The 21393-nt window shown below is 39.1% G+C and overlaps 1 protein-coding gene across 5 annotated transcripts in view; it reads right to left on the bottom strand.

Moving 5' to 3' along the window:
* UVRAG (UV radiation resistance associated) overlaps positions 1-21393 on the bottom strand; it is a 147729-nt gene that overhangs the window by 20444 nt on the left and 105892 nt on the right. For 3 of the 5 annotated variants that reach the window (XM_037882733.2, XM_043527719.1, XM_037882814.2), the window contains one exon: positions 7810-7901. The exons of 1 other annotated variant lie outside the window; for it this stretch is intronic. In XM_037882733.2, coding sequence (XP_037738661.1) covers positions 7810-7901 — 92 coding nt within the window. Of the gene's footprint in view, positions 1-7809; positions 7902-18987; positions 20070-21393 lie in introns of those variants that run through there. One more of the 5 variants, XM_037882877.2, reaches the window with a different exon arrangement.

The raw sequence follows: 21393 nt of genomic DNA, 5'->3' as shown, positions 1-21393 counted from the left end.
TGTCAACTGGGTCACCGGAGTTGATGGCACGAGATCTCGTTGTTTGGAAGTTGAGTCCTTCCTCTGAGGCAGCAAAGTCTCCCTGGATGGTCTCGCTCTCTGAGGAGAGCGCCCTCTGTCAGCCGCCTTTGGCATTTATGGGGCACCAGGGATGTTGACCGGTGCCAGGGTGCTGTGGTGCCGGGGATCTTCAGTACTGAGGGTCTCTAACACCAGAGTCCTTCCTCTTCTGGTTCGCAGACTGATGCCAGGACGCTCTGAACCGAGCTCAGGCCCAGGACTTGTTGGTCGGGTGCTGCTGGACGGGGTGCGGGTTCTATTAATAGCTGCTTCAAACGGAAATCACGTTCCTTCCTAGTCCTGGATTTGAAAGCCTTACAGATCTTACAGCACTCTGACTGATGCACCTCCCCCTAGACACCTCAAGCACAAGTCGTGAGGGTGGCTATTAGGCATAGGCTTCTTGCATACACCACAAGATTTAAATCCTTGGGCTTGAGGCATGCCCCAGAGCCCAAGGCGGGGTGAGGGGAGAACAACCCACTCACCAAGACTACCCTAACTACTGAACAATAAACTAACTACAAAACAAAAAAATGTGTAGAACTAAGTAATAGCTAAGGGAACACTTGCAAGCAAGCAAAATGCAATTCCAACGCCGCCATGGATAGTAAGAAGGAACTGAAGGGGGGTCGGGTCGGCAGGGACATATATTGAGCGCCAGGAGAGCGCCACTCCAAGAGGCTCCTTGGCCAACCCGACAGGAGCTGCTAAGGGAAAAAGTTTCTGACTGCACACAGTGCACGCACAACTGATTGGAATCAACGTGATCACTCAAAAAGAATTAATTTACAAATGAATTAGCTGAACTGATATGTTGCCTTAAAAGTGGCATTTTAAAATGAACCTGATCCATACTAAAATTCAATTCTTTTTTAGTTGTGATTTTTTTCCCCACTGGTCCTGGGCCTTCTTTCCATAGGAAAGAACTGGAAACAGCACTAAAGAGGAGTCATTGATGCCACATTATCAGAAAAACACTGCCATTAATGCAGGTCACTATTGCATCAGTTAACCGTTGTGTAAATTCAACCAAAAGAATAAGATCCTTGAAAAATGATCCTATTAAAAGAGAAACTGTAAAATCAACATGAATACTGAAGAAGTTTATAAGAATAAGTTTGTGGTATAGATGAAAGTCTAAAATTCAGTAAGATTGTAACTAAGAAAACCAAGAAAGACCATCTCAGCTGCTCCCAATCTCATGTTGAGAGTTGAGAGACACCTGGAAAAGCCTTGACAGTTACCCTATGTCTATCAAGTCAGCCTATCGAGTGACTTACCAGCAATGGCCTGCAAATCTCCATTTTAACAGCTGGTGTTGTATGTGGGCTTTATATCAAGAGCTAGATATTTTCCAAACACACACTGGGTATTTGCCGTCATGTGACTAAGTGCACAACAGCAAGTGCTTGACTTTGAAAATCTAGTCCATAATTTCCCCCTTGAGCTATGCTTCCTGAAAAGAACCATTTCCATTTATTTTATAAGGAAGTACTAAGACGTATTGTTTAGAATCATTAGCCCTAAAAAAGAATGACTATGCATGCAAGTCTTAGAGGTGAGAAGGAAATGAGGCATAGATATTCACTGGGGTAATCTGATACCCCCCCGAGAACCATGCCTAACATTCATACATGTTTTGAAATATCACCTAGCCAAAAAATGTATTTTGTCTTGCTAATGACTGTACATCACTAAGGAAATACCTGCCTGTGTAAAGACAATGTCCCTAAAGGATAATGAAGGTTTCCACAACTAGTACTTCAAAAGCCTACTATGTATAAAAAGGGGGAAAAGGGTATCTAGTACTATGTCTATACGAGTAAATTTACTCCTGTTTAATAGTCCCAAACACATTACCTCATCTCTGCTCAGCTAAGATTGAAAATTTTGATCCTGTATACACTATTACTAAATGGATTCAAACCTTACAGAATCATGCCAGATCCCTCTCTTTCCACAGGTCTAGTGTGCCCAGTGGTAGACAACCGTGGATCATGTCAGCACTGACATAACAGAGATACATACTATATAAATAACCAAGATATGTTTTCCTCCTTTCTGTGACTTGTTAGGAGGTCAGAGCTAGCAAATGGAGAAAGCTTTAGGCTGTGAGCCAATTTCACAGCTGATCTAACACTGCTGAAATCAATTGAGTTATACCAGGGATTAATTTGGACCTGAAAGATGCTAAAGTAGAATTCCAATATTCTGTAGATTGTTTAGTACCACCATAGAAATGCTTTTGATTGCATTAATCTAGATGCTTATTCCCATCTATGAAGTTTATTATGACTTTTCTATTTCTGTATTTTTCTTCCCTATTGTCAACATTCTCTTTCAACCCTAACTAAAATTACATTTGGAGACTAATCTGGGTCCGTTACTGATAAGCGTTTTCGAAGAATTAACGAAGTATAATACTCTGGTCAGTTAAGGGAAACAAAGAGGGTGGTAATGATCTAATCACTGGCCTAGAAGAGACTGATCTTTCTTTCTACAAAATGGCATATCAGGGCTGCCAGGGGGCCATTGTGGGCAGAGAGAACTAATGACTTACAAGGTATCAGGTGCTTGGTCTTTTTTTTTTTTTTTTTAAAGGTTCTGGTTGCTATATTGCCTATTTTATTCTGGAAGGCTCCTGAAATGTAACTGAGATCAAGATACACCATAAGGCTGAGAAACGAGAAGAATCTGTATACCTAAGTACCAAAATAGCCTGTCCACTGCCAGAACCAGCTTTCAGACTCAAGCCTCTCACCATCCGTCTCCCTCATCCCCATATTCCACCTGTAGTTTGACTCTTAACACAACATCTCATGCTTTTTTTTTTTTTTTTTTTTTTAAAACACCAGTGTAGACAGTGGACTAGACTGTTCTATACTTCCACTAGGGTTTTTACTATTGTTATTCATTTGATGTGGAAGGTGCTCAGATACTACAGTGATGGGCAGCAACACAGATCTCCTGATACATCCAGGTTATTAAAATCAAAAGAAAATCAATATATCAGTAAGCGGTACCACTTTACATCCAATGCAAAGAAAAAAGGATGCTTTTAAATAGCACCTGCTCTGAATGGTCTGTTTAGAGCCATGCAACAGACCCAGAAATGTTAAGAAGGTTATGACAATCACAGTGCTAATGGGTTAGTGTTCCTATGAAAACACTGGCTTCCTTTAGAAAAGACTGGAATGAAGAACTCATATATACACACTACTAGTTTTACTTTGCTGAAATGGAAACTTTCAGAGTAAGGTAACTTTTGTTGGGTTCACTGGAGCAGTAAAGGAGCCTGCATTTAATCAACTCAGAGCACCACCATGTGTCCCTACAGCAAAAGAAAAGTCAGAGAGGGTAAGAAGTGATTTATGAAAGTGACAATGCATGGAAAAACCTGCTTAATGTAAGAGGCTTGTATAACATATGTACTTTATACTCCTGATGCCTCTGTACGATCTTTAAATCGACCGAGAAAAGTAATTAAATTAATACAACATGGCCGACCACTTAGCAACATGAACTACGTGGAGCACAATTCACCGGCTCTCCATGGACTGCGCTGACTTCTGATTTGCTTTATAATTCTGTTCAAGGTGGTGACCAATCTAAAGCTATATCATTTGGGTCTTTGGTTCTTTAAAGTATAACTCTCTCTTCTTAGACAGTAAGAACATAAGAGTGGCCATACTGGGTCAGACCAAAGGTCCATCTAGCCCAGTATCCTGTCTTCCGACAGCGACCAATGCCAAGTGCCCCAGAGGGAATGAACAGAACAGGTAATCACGTGATCCATCCCCTGTTGTGCATTCCCAGCTTCTGGCAAACAGACGGTAGGGACATCATCCCTGCCCATCCTGCCTAATAGCCATTGATGGACCTAGCCTCAATGAATTTATCTAGTTTATTTTTTTTTAAACCCTGTTATGTTCTTGACCGTCACATCCCCTGGCAAGGAGTTCCATAGGTTGACTGTGCATTGCCTGACAAAGTAAAGAAGTACATAAACAAATTTTAAATTCCTGTGGAGATTTTATTATCCACCTACTTTCTTCTTCTTCGCCTTGTCCCATCAGTCAGGGTCAGCAGCTCTTGTTAGTCTCCTAGCACACTTGTCAAATGTGTCTTCAAAGACAACAACCTTCATCATGTCGAACCACCTTTTTCTAGGTCTTCCTTGTGTTCTTTGGCCCATGACTACTAGCTCTTTACTACAGCCAACATATCCCACATTTCATCATTTCACATGACCCAGACATCATAAGAATGGCCATATTGGGTCAGACCAATGGTCTATCTAGCCTAGGAACCTGTCTTCCAACAGTGGCCAGTGCCAGATGCTTCAGAGGGAATGAACAGAACAGAGCAATCACTGAGTGATCCATCTAGTTGTCCAGCCCCAGCTTCTGAACCATCTAGTCAGAGGCTGAGACAAACCCAGAGCAAAGGGTTGCACTCCTGACCATCCTAATAGCCATCTCAGGTGATACTCCCTCAGCTTTTCCATAATAGGGGTTACTTGCATCATGGCTCATACCAGTTCATTGCATAGTCTATCAGCTCTAGTCTTACCCAGTATCCATCTATGCATTCTCATTTTGGCAGTGTGAAGTAGTAGTTCTCTCTATTCCCCACTGGTTGGCATTCTGACCCTTACGTCATGACTGGTCTAATCATGATCATACACATTTTGCTCTTTAATTTATTTGGTATATTCTTATGGCAGAAAATTCCCATCAACTCTCTCCATTTATGTTAAGTGCTCTTTCTGTGGCTCCTAAACCTGCATCCACATTCCCATCACTACTCAACACTGAAGCAAGATATTTAAATTGTTGCACAGACTACCCCATAAACCATCTTGTTTTACTGGATTCTCATTGCCTCCTCAACGAAGCATGACATGTATTCCATCTTTTGCCAGTTGATTCATAAGCCATTTTCTTCAATTATACCCTATGATGCTGTTTAAGAAAGGTGACCATTTATATCATTGTTAGGCATAAGGCAGGCTCTGTCCCGAGGCAGAAATGTAACAGCCTGCCTGCCTATATTCTTTCATTGCAACGAAGCAAGCAGCTGTTTTGCCAGGGTTGGAAATGCAATCAGCCAGTGCTATCCCTTAAATTGCCTGGAGGCTCATTTTATAGCCGATAACAGGAATTGGATTGAAACAAAATTCAGTCAGTTTTTGCTTGAGAGAGGATACGGTATGGAAGAATAAGTGTCTGCTCTGTGAATTCCTACAAAACTGTTTCAATGTTTGAAATAAAACACACTTCTTGATGTGAAAAAAACATTGTTAATGGTGCTATTGATAGTTAATTGATCTCATTCTCTGAGGCAGAAATGTAGCAGCCTGCCTACATAGTAACATTGTTAATGTTCCTATTATTAGTTAACTGTTCCCATTCTCAGTCAATTCCCCCAGGAGCATAAAAACCTGTAAAAGTTTTAAGGCTTCTTTACATTGCCAGAGTAATGTAGAAGAGCCTTATTATAAATGACAGTAAGGAAATCCTCAGCTAAGATGATTATGTGCTCTCTCACTTTTTTCCTGTGCCAAAAATGGCGCAATGGGGTTAGATTACAGCTCAGAATTTATTTTACTTACCCATTAAAAATAAAAGACTTTGAGGGCAAATAAAACATTTATCAAGCAGTCAATATAATGTTAGGACAATCACAACAAAGCACTTTCCGAAGTACCTAGCCAAGTCCTTTTGAAGTTACCAAAGGGCAAAGGGATGTTCTTCCTTTTGCACGACATGAACGGCCTTCACATCATGCATCAAAAACAGCTACACCAGCTTCTCGTGCTAGAGAATTCCCTATAAAACTGCATGCGGATAGGGACAAATTGTTTTGCACATTCTGCAATGTTGTTCTCAATCATGACTGACTGACTGTAATTGTGTTTAATTTTCCATAACACATTTGGAAAAATAAAATGCAGAATTTTCAAATGTTGTGTACAGAATTTTTTTTTATGTAGAATTTTTATTTTTTTGGAGCAGAATTCTCCGAGGAGTAAACCAGTCACAGAGCCCTCCATGGTTCTAGGTTCTTTTCTAGTTCATAACATGTCATCAGTGAAAACCATGCTCCATGGATCCTCTTCCCCTAATTTCTTAGGTCAAGGAGTCCATTACAATCAAACAGGAACGGGTTTAAGGCTGATCCTTGATGCAGACATACCCTCACAGCAAATGACTCCCTGTAGCCACAGCTGCTTCTCACTATTGTTGTGCTACCCTCATGTGTGTCCACGATAGTCTGAACACGTCTCCAGCAGAGAGCATGACTGCAGGCACCACAATAACAATTCTCTAGGAACTCTGTCATAAGTCTGCTCTAAATCCAAAACCACTAAGTGCAGTTCCTTGAGTTTCTCCCTATACTTCTCCTACAATATTCAGGTGCAAACACTGCATCCACTGACAACATTCCTGGCATAAACCCAAACTGGTTGTCAGTTCGTCGATGCTCCAGTTCCTCATGAAATCTTTCCTCGATAATTCTTTCCAGCCATTTCCATTGTGCGACTCGTTAACTTGATGGGTCAGTAATTGCTACATTCTTGCACATTTCCTTTACGCTTGAAGGTAGATATCAATGTGCTTTTCCCCTATTCAGGCATTTTTCCAGTTGAGAATGAAGCTGAAAAAGTTAACCACCACTCCCTCACGGACTAATACTTTAATGCCTCAAATGGCGAACTGTCAGGTCTTGCTGCTTTCCCACATTTCATCATCTTTAGCACTTTAGCATCATCTCCACCATGGTAATAGGTCTTATGAGGCTGGTGCTTGCTCATACTTCCCCTCAATGGTTTCTTCGCATTTTCTTCACTGAGCAATTTCTCATAAAAGCATTGCCACGTCCTAATGATCCCACCTTCCTACACCAGTACTTTTCCATTTTCATCTTTGACCCACTTCACAGCTCAAGTGCTCTGTGCTTCTTTGCCTAATCTATATATTTATTTTACCCCTTCCTTCTTTAGTAGTCTTGCATATAAGGCTTTAAATGCCTGACCCTTACTTTCCACAACTACTCTTTTTACTATTTTCTTTACCTGCTTGTATTCTTCGTAACTTTCCACTGTTCTTTCGGTCATTACTTAAACCCTTTTTCCTCCTTCATTACTGCCTCCATTACATAGTTGGCACCACCACCACATTTCAATGCCATGAAATTACCCTCCTTTTGCTGGCAACAAGCAGCTTGTGCCCTTTCTGTAACATGTTTGGATATTTCTCCCCAAGCCTAGGTGGTATCATCATGGTCAGTCATTGTCCAATCTCCATGGCACCTCTTCCTTAAATCTCAGACTGACTTCCCTATCCACAAGCCTCCACCACTTTAGCCTTTGTTCTGCAGCTCTTTTGTTTCCCCACTAGCCTTTCACCCAAAAGTCCATTACAAGCAATCTATGCTGCTCCACAATCTTAGCTCCTAGTATCACTTTACAGTCTGACATTTTTTAGATCTCTTCTTCTTGTCAGAAAATAATTGATCTGGAACCTCTTGGCATTGCTCTTGTATGTAATTAAAATGTTCCTCCCTCTTTACAATGTATATATTGGCAACAATCAGGCCATGGGGCTCTGGCTGACTAAGATATCCTCACCAGCTTCATTTTTGGTTCCAAAGCCTCATTCTCTGTGACAATCGCCGTAGCCCTCACTCTGTTCTCCCTACTTTTGTATTACTTACGTTATTTGGTGAAACAGAGGCACTTACCATCTGACCATTAGCCCATGCTCCATGAAGTTTTTCAGGTTAGGAAGAGTTTGCCTTAGGTCTGGAGTACCCAATCCATGTTGATATCTAAGCTACAAAGAAAGAATTGTTAGAATTAGTAGGGCCTGTTGAGCACTAGACTGTATTTCAAAGGTGGGAGAGTAAAAAGCTGCATAGTAAATTTGCAAATTAGAACTGAAGGATAACCAATCAATTCAAAATGGGGAAAAGGGAGAATAATAAATATGCTCTCCTTTAGTTAGGAATATTTTAAATGTAAACTGAATCCCCACAATAATGGGTTAGAAAACACCTCGATGACTTGGATAAAATAATCAGTTCATCTGATCATTAATCCTTGTTACATACTCGAACTACTTTGTTTCCTGCATACAGCATGAATGTGCTCTCCTTGTAAAATAGGCTGACAAAACATGGGCTGGAGCTTATATTTCAGTAGTGCATTCCTACATTCGTAGCTTTAAAAAAGCAGATAGTTTGAGAATACCTATGTGTAAACAATGAAAATAATTCTATGCTAAATAGTATGAGATAATTTTGGTATAGCGTATTAGAAATTACCCCAGCATCAACAGTTTTTGATAGTTAACCCTGTAGGTAATTCCCCCACACGTGCCACTTAAATGACTCCTTGTGATCTATTTATAATCAACAAAATTAGGTAAGGCTATATTGTGTCTATTTCACTGCAGACGCACTACCTACTAGTTCTGTCAAACTTGGCATCACAAATAGAGATACAACGTAGTTTAAAGTAATAAAAAAGGGGGAAAAGTGTGTTTCCTGACAGCTCACCTAAAGATTACTTGATCAAAGTATAACTCACATGTGTGTGTCAACTGATCAAAGAGGCTCACACGGTTACGTGCACTGTTTCTTATCAAATTGTGAAATGCTTCAATCCTCTCTCTGATAAATGAGAAACTGAAGCATAGACTTAATTTAGCTAGCATAATGTCAGTGACTAGAAAATACTAACTATCCACTTGGAAAATTATTAGTCGTCCTGAAACTAAAAATCAGGGCCTTTTAAGATTAGTGCCTTTGGATTATGAAAGACCATTAGGGTCTTAATCAAGTTTGCATTTGTAGAAACTACCTTCAGTTATAGAAATTAAGTTGAGTAGTTCATTTGTTAACACACACTCAACTGTTGACAGTGGGGAATTGGGGGGGAGGGAAGGGGAGTTTGAGAGGCTGCAAGAATATTTTAGACAATGAACTCTGAGTGGACAATGCTGGGTAAATCTAAATATGTAACCTACATGCCATAATCCAATTAAACTACTACCTGGGTATCTGGTCTTGAACAGCCTCTATCAGAAGAAAAAATCTGTCACTTCATAACACACTAAATGCCTTATTATACAATAGATACAATATTTTTAAAATTACACTGTTAAGTATTTGTGCTTATTAAACTGTTAAACACTACTCTGCATAGCATTTTGCTATAGCAGTTTCCTAGAAGTTCACACCCAATATTTGTTCCTACATTCTAAACCTTCAGGGAGGCTTCTGGAGTCAAATTTATCCTCCTGCCCTGGATTATGCTAGGAAAGACATCCCTAAAATTAAACTTTTAGAACACAATCTGTTGGAATAAGCCAGTCTCAGTTTGATAAATGATGTTTACATTTAATGAACATTGCCATAAGTGGGATTCAAAGTCACATTAAAAAAACCCTGCATTGCTGAGAAATCACTGCTTTGCACCTGCACATAGGCACTGATTCAGTAAGGTATTTAAGCATGCAAGTAAGCCTCACTGAAGTCAAAGACATTCCTCACATATTTAAAGTTACACACCTGCTTAAATATCTTGTTGAACTGGGGCATAAATGAATATACCTTGGGAAACCATGGAGATTGAGTATGCTCAAATCTATCAAATAAGAATTATTTGATAGTTTTCTTTTTTTAAAATACAATTTTTGTTCTTAAAAAAAAATCTTGGCACTGAGAATTATTTCTATTGTCATCTGCGCTTAAGAAGGAAAAAACTGCTTTGGAAAAAATAAATTCCGAATACTGGATTGCGTGACAGGAGGCCACTTAATGCGGAGTTTATTATTTCCATATGGACATGAAATTATATACTATGGTGGGCTGTGACGCATACCTTCCACTCCAGTGACAGAACCTGGATTAAAACAACCATACAATGTAAATTACCAAATGATCCACACTCTCCTGGTAGGATTACACTGGATTTGGCTAAACAAAGAACTAGCTTGGAGCAAAGGAAAACATTAAACTAAAAAAAAATGCTAATGACATTACATTTGGACCTTACTATCACAGCCAAATGTTTGCAAAATACCCAAATTTTTAAGTCACTCTTAAATTCTAAGGTTTCATGACATAAAAAGGACAGGATTAAGGGATTTTTTCCCTTTAAGGCAGGCATGTACCCATTTTGAATAGTCGGGATCAGAAGACTGTAGATAAGAAAGACTCTCCAAAATTAAATATGGACAACAGCAGTCTAACTCAATTTTATATCAGGTTAATTCATAAATGCCACGGAACAGTCTTCCAGTTGGGCCCATGTTAAAAATTTGGGCTTTTCTTAGGCAGATATGCTGTACTGCAAACTCCATGCGGGATTAATATCTGCCATACTACAGTACAGAGCCTTAGCAAGTCATCTGATGGAGCAAATTTCATTATTTCTAGTGTAGTTCAATATGTAGAATCTTTTACCCTTAGACATTTATGGTCAATATTGCAGAAGATTAACTGAAGTTACATCTGGCAAGTGTCACTATACTTGTGGACTTTCAATCCTACTTAAATTTCTTTAGTTAGGAATACCATCAGAAGTGTAGCTTGCATAATTGCTTTTACCATCTTGCAGAAGGTATGCAATGACCACATGGCTGCTTTGAAATTATGGTATCTATTAGAATCATGTTATTTCTTTGTATCTACATATATAACTTCTGTCAGTGGTTTAGGAGTATTAAAAATATAAATTAATATGTGACCTATAAGAATAACTATAGGACTCATTTGCTGATTTTTTAAAACCAATTTGAACTTGTGGGACCCTATACATTGTAACAAAATTTGACACAGTCAGCTCTTTATCTTCCGGAAGTGGTACACTGCTTGAAATAAGCATGCAGCAGAAAACAGGTCTTGCTAGAACAAGTCTTCCTTTCTAGTCCATCTGAATAATTCATGGTCTTTGAAATGTGTTAAGGTAAATATGAAGTATAGCTGTTAAATATTATTTTGGCTACTTTAGGTTTTGCGATAACTCAAGCATTAACTCCTGTCAAGAATTCTTCTAGATGTCATTAGTTATTTAAAAAGTTGGCCTCAGTGAAGGATTCAGTGCGTCCTTTTACATTCCAAGATATACCAGAACAATTTTTTCGTCTTTTATATATCTCCCTTCCTGTAGATTTCCTCTTGCAGTTTTTACAACCTCATAATTTGCATGTGGCCCAGTATGCAAACAGGCCTACATTGTGAGGCATACACAAATGGCCTGACGGGGATAGAGGTCTTTCCTCCTGCCTGAATGGAACATTTCCAAGGAATGTCACCTTCTGGTGACCTGCCCTAACTCCAACACCTAATTTTCAGTATAGATACGTAACTATTTAAATGCAAGAACAAAGGACATACAAGAGGGAATAAAAAGGAAAAATCTAACAAACATCTTAGATTTCGGTATACTACAGCAAGAAGTATTGGGAATAAATGGGAAGAACTAGAAATGGTCTGAAATAAAACAGGATGCAATTCAATAAAGGACTAATGCACAGTACCACACTTACGAAGGAATAATCAACTGCATAAATACAAAATGGGAAATTACACTGTGCTAGGTACTACGTGTACACAGTGAAACCTAGGTACACAGTGAAACAGCCCCTTCCACTATCTGTCAAATCCCTCCTTAAAACTCCCCTTTACAGTGAGGCCCTAAACAAAACACAAAACAGGCAGTTACTGAGACCACTGCCTGTCATGGTGATCAATACTGTCCCATTGTTTCCTTGTACTTCCCTGTCCCTTAGGCCAATCTGTTGCCTTATAACTTAGATTGTAAACTCTCTGGAGCAAGGACTGTCTTTGTTCTGTTTATGCAATGGGTAGCACAATGGGCCCTGGTCTATGACTGGGTTGCCTAGATAATACTGCAATGCAAACAAATAATCTAAATAGACAAAACAAAGGGCGATAGGGGAACAGGCAAAGAGATTAATTTACTTGCCCAAGGTCACAAAGTAGGTCAGTGGCAGAACTCATTCCAATTCAATGCCCAATCCACCAATCATACCTCCTCCCCATTGTTTTTAACTACTAAAATATATATTAACTCTTTAAGGTACCAGCAGAGTCATTCCCTGAACCAAGAAAGTACATTTAGGAGAGAACTGGGATTTGTACAGAACCTTTCAATTCCAGAGTACTCCAAAGTTATCTAACTCTGGCAAGTAACTAACTCTGGTTAACAAGTGCAAATTGTAAATTTATGAAAATTAGAGGTTTTTGCCATTTTATTTTCTAATTTTGCTTTCTCTTCACTTCCTCAAATTGCACCAGTTGTTTTTGGCCCAGTGATGTTTAAACATCTCAGCACTAGATGACAGAGTTCCAACAAAATAATCTTGAGGAAATAAGGAAAAAATACATTAGTTGTATAGGCAGAAAATCAGTACAGGGCAAATTGAAGTCTCAGAGGAAAAAACAGACTACTAAACAAGATAGTCTAACTTTATAAAATATTTTCATCCCAGAGCATCTTTGCAGACAGAAGGAGCAATATTGCAACACCATTTTGTTCCTGTCCATGGCTTGTTCCTCCATTAAGCCCAGTCTGGTCATGTCCCTGCATACGATGTTCTGCCATTTGGGTACAAATGACCTTGGTTGTGTTTGCATCTTCTCTTGCACTTTATCGTGCTTGTCTTCTGCAGTGTCCCCACCGTCATAACCTTTGCAATAGTACCCTAATTTCACATCGCATTCTCCTTAATCTTAAAATCATTCCATTTTACACCTTCCATCTTTTGAAGAGCTCATTTATACTGTCTCTAGCTTTCAGATGTCTGTTCCTTTTAGTGCAGCTACTTCCAGACTACTGAGTAAGACTGTTGGAACGCTAGTGTGATTAATTTTCATTTTGGTATCAAACAATGTTTTTAATCAGTCCACAATTTTGCCAATTTCTGTGCAGCTCTTGTGGCTAAGGCACATCTCCTTTTAACCTTAGCTTTGATGGCACCATTAACACTGATCAAGATTCCAAAGTATACAACAGATTCTACTTGTTCTACACTGCTGCTGCATTTCAACATTATCTATTGTCCCTTTTCCAAGATGCAACCACTTCATCTTCTTGGCATTTCACTATCCGTCCAAGTTGGCCACACCAATTTTCTAAGGTAGTAAAGAGTATCATTAATTCAGCCATATCTACCAGTTGTACTATGTTATCTACATAAGCAAAGCCATGCTCTCCAACTTGTCTAATATTTTTAATGTCCAGTTTAAGAACATGATGAAAAGCAATGATGATTCCATGTCCCTTGTATTACACCAAACTGACCTGACCAGTCACTTAAATTTTCCACCAATTCTTATGGCACTGAAGGGGTCTTTATACAAAGCTTTTATAATTGCAATTATCTTACCCGGCTGACAACTCTTTAGAACTCTGATGGGTAAATGGTTTACCCGAGTACAAGACAGTACTTCTGACTCATTGCAGCCTTACACTTCTATAATCATCCACTACATATTACATAGTTTTCCTCTTTTATGTTCTGAATTTACTTTACTTTGTATTAGCTTATGTAAAGACTCAATCTTGGCATTTCTGTTTCTTAATGGAGACCTTCTGTGGATTCCAAGACTGGCTGGCTAGAAGAATTAGATTTTTGAACGGTCCTCTCTACTTCTGGGAAATATGTTGTTGCCACACTTGAAAGAATAGCTTGTATTATACGGAGGACACTGCCGCTTTTGAAAAACAGGTACACAGAATGAATGACAATTTAAGTGCACAGGAAGCTGAGACAGTTTCAACATAGAACATTAGAATGATAAACACTGGGATGATTAATAGGATATTATAGAAAATATTAATTAAGTTCAGCAAGAAGTATGTAGTGGCTGGGTTAGTACATACTTAGCTGAGAGTTCAGTTGATTGCTGCCACTCTGTTTTATCTGTTCGTTGTTTCTTGAAAATTTATTTATTGTTTTAGGTCCCCCTGCAGTATACTCATTTGTTCTCTTTATTCTAGGATGTGGAAACATTTTTCCAAACACAGACAGGACAGCTAGATTCACATTACCACATGGCTTAAATTTCTTAAAGCCACAATTTAGACTGAAAGTTTGCAGCTTTTTTTCCTAATCTGTAAGAAGAGTAGACATTTTTAGATATTAAAAAAATGTCAGAGTTAAAGTTTAACAATCAATTAACATATGCAGCACTTTCCCCTATAACAGTATTTATCTCGATTTTAAAGAGCGTTGTTCATTCTCTGGGCATGTTAATGTAAGTATTAATAGACTTATACCAGTAATTGCAACTGCATAGCTCAACTGTAGTTCTCAACTATGTTCAGATAAATGATTATCTGAATCTCTTGTTGGTATACACGAATTGGAGAAAATAAACATGTTCCACAAATTTAAAAATGTGAAAGCTGAGAAATAGAGGCAGAAAATGTTCTCTGAATGAATTCTACAGAGTTGGTAAGAAGCCAGCCATTTATAAGGGTTTCTGATATAATAAATACTGGGATACCAAAAAAAATAAAATAAAATAAAATAAAAAAAATAAAAAAATAAAAATGGCAGAGTTAGGTGTTTTACAAGATCCTGGATCTCTTTTCTTAGTATGAAAGAGTGTTGGTCACGATTTGGATGACTAAGCAACGCAATAATCAAAATAGAAAGTGTTGTTATAACGCCTGCTGCTATATAAACAGCCTTGGGGAATCAGTGAAATTATGCCTGTTGCTATATAAACAATCCTCTGTGTTTATATCTTTTGTGGGGAAATTATAAAACTTCAGATTATTTGCTCACTAGCATGTTGCCTGCCTATATTTTATTAAAGAGAGACAAGGTGAGTGAGGTAATATCTTTTATTGGACCAACTTCTGCTGGTAAAAAGTTTTCAAGCTACAGAGAGATCTTCAAGTCTGTTTTGAGGAAAAATACAAGTTTGAGTAAAAAAACCCACCATGAAAACCCATCCCTGGTATGCTTTTAGAAAGGACATAACCAGAAAGACATGAGCTGAATGAAGAGTTGTGGAAACAAATCAAGGATTGCCTCCATTTCTGTGGCAGTTCCTTGAACACTGAATAAACTACATGTACGTAAAACCATTTCCCCGCTTTATAAAAAAAACTTGTTAGCTTGGATCTTAAGGTGACAGCCCTACCTCCCCATATCAACTGGATTTGACTACTATGAATCTCTCTGAAAGCCACCTTGAAATGCAGGTTTTTGATCTGCAATTTAGTTGTGAATTTAGAGCTCATAAAACAGGCACTTGATTGACAGCCCTGGAGACTAAAGCCCTCCATTGATCCAAAGAGCAAGGTACGCTAGTACCAACACTAGCGCAGGATGCCTCATGCTGAGCTGCTGGCGTTCTTACCGCTGACCTGGAACAACCAACCAAAGCATTCCATCAGAACTCTGAAAGGACAGTAATGCATACGGCATACAACAATCAAAGCAGCAAAGTTTGATACTGTTTTACTCAGAGAACAGTTCACTGCTATAATTGACCTAATTCAGTTTCTCTAACAATGAAGCTTGGATTCTTTGTTTTCTTTAGAATGCACTGATAGCCTGTGAAAGGTGCCCAGTTGCCAGCTCTAGAAACTGACGTTTTTAAAGTGTACAGAAAGGGAAATAGATACTGCAAATTTCCCCATATTGCCTCACCTGGTATGTAACAAATAGAGGCCAAGAGATAGTTCAATAACTGGTCTCTTCACTGAGATTGTCAGGGTTCGAATTGGGGACAACTGTGGCTGGTGGTTTCTGTATCTCCTCCTCCCATTTAGAATTCAGTTCATGGTCCATCTGAATGTCAGGGGAGATCAATGTATAAAATTGATCTGACTGAGAAACCAAACTACAATATCCTTACTGGTATATTTGGAAAAACTGAGATCCCCTTTTGCTTTGTTTGACTTGCTTCAAATTTTGTACAACCCTTCAATGTGTGCTTTACAATTTTATTTCACTGCCTTTGTACAGTCTATGTGGATGCAGCTTAAATGACCAATAACCTTTTAAACCGTTTTTCTTGGTATCCTTTTTACCTAAGAGGTTATGATTTTACTATTCACTTGTAGCAGCAATAAAATTTTTGGGGGGGAAAAAGTACTCTGCATAGAAAGGGGAAAGTTTGGCTTTATCTTCCAAGAACAGCAAAACTACACTAATCTACTGACTATAATCCACAAACATAATTGATGGTTGTTCCCCATCTTTCAATCTTTAACACTAGAGCACTGCAGAAGTCTCATATTACTAAGCATTTACATTTTGTAAAAATAATTAAAAAGTACATTTTCTGATCCATTATGATAAGTCAGCAAATTAAAACCACAATTGTCAAAGTAACTGAACAAAGCTGATAGTGATGCACCACCCTCGATTGCTTGCTTAATCTCTGATTTGTAAATTTCAGTGATCTGCAACAGTTTCCCAGATAGTAACAGAACTATGGTTCTATAATTCTTAAAACTGAAATTGAGAAAAGCTGATATTTAATACTGGATTTTACTTTCACTGCAATTTTGTTTAGTGGAGACTGCCCATAGGTATTAAGTAAATAAAGTTATGGGAAATAAGAGTATGTGTTTGCGTGCATGCACAACACACTGTATACTTAATCATTTAGATGAGCCAAAAATTGCATTTCCTCTTGGACCCACAGACTTAGATACTAGTGAAATCTTCCACGAAAGTAAACACAATACCCCTCCAGAGAGGTAGCCTATATTAGTGTCCACAGTTTGAATTTATTTGGTATCCTAATAAGGACATGGGAAACAATTGTGAATGAAAGATTGGGGGGAAAAGGCCACTTATGTAAGTGAAGTATTCCTATAAACCTTGCTGGTTAGTAGATTTCTTATAAAAAGAGTGATGAAGTACAGAGTCAGGGGCCTCACGGAGGTGTCTCATACGCCATGATTATTTTTCACAGCATAAATTTAAAAAAGCAATTAGATAGTGCAGTTACCAGCTTAAAAAAATGCCAAAAAACCCCAAATGCACAGAATTTAACTGAAGCTATTTTTTTATTGTTATCCCACAGTTTTGCTTATGTTATAACTTCAAAGTTGATGCCTTAGTACTTTAAATTCCTCAGTATCCTGAAGTTATTTTACTGGATTCCAAGACATGGGCACATTCATTTCCTATGATCTCATTCATTGTGAACTTTTACATTACAGTAACCATTACATCAAGGATTGAAAGAGGGTCAAAAGCCCAAGGAGAAACTTTAAGTCATTACAAGTTAGTTAAACAAGATTTTTGTTTGGATACATAATCTAATTTCCTTTACGTGATCAGCTTTACATTAATAATTTAACACTGAAAAAGGAAATTTTGGAGAACATGACCACCACCAAACATCACCCTCTTTACAATTTTGTGCTAAGCTAACCCACAGGCCTCTTTCACTTGCTTTCTTTGCTAACTACTGTAGATTATAAGTCTTTGCTTGGTTCAACATGTTGATCCACAAGTGGCAGTGTGCAAACACTTCTACCCACTTTACACATGCTTCTACTCACTCTTCCCACATTTATCAATTACCAAAGAAATTTGTGTTTAAACAAATATTTGTCAATGTATAAACTATAACGGGTAATGTCCCCTTGGTTGATATTCAATTAATTTGTATTTGATGGTCCAATATAAATAAAGTTTGTTATTTCAGTAACTACTGCATGATCACAGGTTCTAGTTATTTAGCTCATTTTCTTCCAAGTACAATGGGAACTGTCATGCTGAATAAGAACAGCAATATTGGGTCAGAGCAATGATCCATCTCACCCATTTGCCTGTCTTCCGATCATGGTCAGTGCCAGATGCTACAGAGGAAATGAACAGAACAGGGTCATTTATCACGTGATCCATCCCATCGACTCCCAGCTTCTGGCACTCAGAGATTTAGGGACACCCAGAGCATGATCCCTGACCAACTTGGCTAGTAACCATTGATGGACCTATCCTCCATGAACATATCTAATTCTTTTTTGAACTCAGCTATATTTTTGGCCTTCACAGCATCCCCTAGCAACAGGTTCCATGGGTTGACTGTGCACTGCCTGAAGAAATACTTCCTTATGGTTGTTTCAAACCTGCTGCCTATTAATTTCACTGGATGACCCCCTGGTTCTTGTGTTGTGAAGTGGTAAACAACACTTCCTTAATCATTTTCTCTCCACCATTTATGATTTTATAGACCTCTATCATATCCCCCCTTACTCACCTAAGGCAGAGGGTGCTTCAGAGCAGAGTCCAGTATGGAAGAAAGTACAGGAAAGCCAAACAGTATCAGAAGCGGAGTAGTGAGTTATAGCTTAGTGTTTGGTGAATGTATGTATAGACACCAAAGTAGAGACTTGGCAGATTTTAATAATGGGCACTTTTTTCAGGAAGCCATAGAAGTGGCAATGGAACTTGTGGAATGAGTGTTCTGCTATCCAGATAGAAGACCCTCAGAGCAGACAACAGACTGAAGGGGAGCACTTGGTATTGAAAGTGGTCCTGCCTGACAGTGAAACTTAAATCATTTGTGAGATGGGTGGATAGCAATATGAAACCACACATCTTTAAGGTCAAGGGCTGAAAAGCAATCCTCTTGCTCTAGTAACAAAATCACCACTTCGCACAGGTATCGAGTAGTCTCGAGTCTAGGATGGGTCTTTAACTTCCACTCTTTTGGTACCAGAAAGTACCTTGAATAAAAGCCCTTCCCTCTGTGTTGCCTGGAGACTGGTTCTATAGCTCCCAAATGTAAGAGATCGTATATCTTGACGAAGCAAGCTCTCATGAGAGGGGTCCCTGAAGAGGGAATTCATTGGTGGAAATGTAGTAAAAGGGATGGTGTATCCTGTGGAGATGTACAAAACCCAATTACCTGTACTGATAGACTCCCAGGCACGTGTGAAGTGGCGAGGACAGTGGCCCAATGGGGAAAGACTGGTGACTCTGCGCAGCTGAAGAAGATAAGGATAGCAATTTGAGCCCTTGACGGACCTGTCAAAATTGCTGCTTGGAGATAGACAAGCGAGAGGCAGGAGGCTGAGAACTGGATGGTTTCCTTCTCTGGAATCTCTGCCTCTTTTGGTGTGGTTCATACAACCTCTGAAAGGTAAGAAATTGAGAGCAGGGCGAGATTTCTGGGCCACCTGGGATTGTTGATCTTTCTCTTGTAGGTGTTTATGTAAATACCAAGAGAATATAAGGTAGCTCTTGAGTCCTTAAAAGTTAGCACAGACAAGTCTCTGCTATCTGCGAACAACTTAGATCCATCAGATGGAAGATCCTCTACTGTATTCTGGACCTTTTTGGGAATCCAGAGAATTAGAGCCAGGATGCTCTTCTCATCACTACAGCTGCAGCAATTGATTGGGTGGCAGTATCAGTGGCATCAAGGGATGCTTGCAGGGCTGTTCTGGCAACTAGATGGCCCTCTGCAATAACTGCCTGGAACTGTTCCTTGTGCTCTGTTGGTAGGTGGTCGACAAAAGAATTCAGCTTAGTATAATTGACGTGATTGTACTTTGCCATTAACGCCTGACAGAATCACCAATTAAGCTGTAAGGAGGCAGAGAAATAAGATTTCCTCCCCAGTAATTCTAGACACTTATGGAGTTTTTTTCCATGGTGAAGTGTGGTTTTAGTGTGGTGCTGCCTTCCACGTTCATGAGCTGGGTCAACTACCAAGGAGTTAGGTGAGGGACGGGAAAATAAAACCCACGTCCTTTTCCAGGATGTAATACTTATCTGCTTTTTTGCATGGAGGCGGAGTAGATGCTGGGGTGTGCCAGATCTTTGCTGGGTCCAGAAAAGCTTTATTAACAGGCAAAGCTATGCAGGACGATGAGGGTGAATGCAGGATATTGATCAGCTTATGATGAGGCTCTTTCATCTCCTCAAGAGGAATCTACAAGGAGTCTGCAACTCTCTGGACCAGATCCTGAACATGTTTAAAATCATCTGCCAGGGATGGAGAAGGCAGCATCATATAGAGTAAAGGCTATATTTGGTTGGTAACCGCATTAATTTGCAACTAATGAGAATCAGCCTCTCCTTACAAAAACAAAGTTAAAAAATACAAATACAAATCAACTTTAAAATCAATTATTTAAATAAAGATTTTCTGCTTGCTATTTTAAATCACAATTTACACTGATTTAAATAAAAGTCAATTTAAAATCACCAATCTACCCTGGACATTACTGCAATTCTTACTTTACTAGGTTAGCCAATGGTCTGCATTTGATAATTTAATAATTACAACTTGATAAAGTAATAATCACATTCTACATAACTATTTCAGGGAATTGGCAGCGAGCATAAAATAAGCACACTGGATCAGACCACAGGTCCATCTAGCCCAGTATCCTGTCTTCCAACAGTGGCCAGTGCCAGATGCTTCAAAGGAAATGTACAGAACAGAGCAACTGAGTAATCCATCCCATCATCCAGTCCCAGCATCTGCAGTCAAGTTTAGGGACACCCAGGTCATGGGGTTGTGTCCCTGACCATACTGGACAATTTCTACTTCTTAAACCTGACTTGTAGGATCACTATAATCAGGGGCAAAGGGAGCTAAACTTTTCTGGGCTTCCTAACGGCAACTATCACAGAAGGGGAAGGAACTGCTCCGTGTGCTTAGGCTTTGTATTTTACAAATAAAAGGGAAAAATTCTGGGCCCAAAACAGATGAAAGCTATTCTATACGTACAGAATTAAAAACATGGTTTTGAACGGGGACTGACACAAAGCATGTTTCCCAAATAATGCTTTACAAAACTAATACTGATTTACTTCTAAATTCCACCTGAATTCTCCTGAGTACACGATACGGTTTTCATTCTTATTGCCCTGTTTTACAAAATACCAGTTAATCTTTAGAGAAGCTTTGATCTCAATAACTTTATGTATTATGGACCAGATCTCCTCCTCACATACACAGAAACCTGGTGGAAGGAGTTACAAAGGCAGGAACACTAGAGGGGAACCTTGCACAATTTCCTTAAGCGGAAGAGGCTGGGTGTAATGCAAATTTGGCAGGGGGCTAGGCTTTCCACTCTCACAGATCACTAAGACCCACATGGAAGTGAGCCTTCTCAGACTCTGAGAGCAGAGCTCTTTCCACAACACTCCACTGGCTCTGCCACCCTGGCTCATGCAGCTTCACATAGCAGTCATGGAAGTACTCCTGAGAAAGTTAAAGATCTGAACAGTATTAACTCTTGATGGAAAACTGATTGGCCGACAGGAGTGCTGCTGTGGAATGTGGCCAGCTCCTTGCCCC

This window comes from Chelonia mydas, chromosome 1 (assembly GCF_015237465.2).
Source record: "Chelonia mydas isolate rCheMyd1 chromosome 1, rCheMyd1.pri.v2, whole genome shotgun sequence".
In the NCBI taxonomy this organism is placed as follows: domain Eukaryota; kingdom Metazoa; phylum Chordata; order Testudines; family Cheloniidae; genus Chelonia; species Chelonia mydas.
Note: the sequence above shows the minus strand (reverse complement) of the source record. Positions and strands in the feature narration are given on the sequence as shown.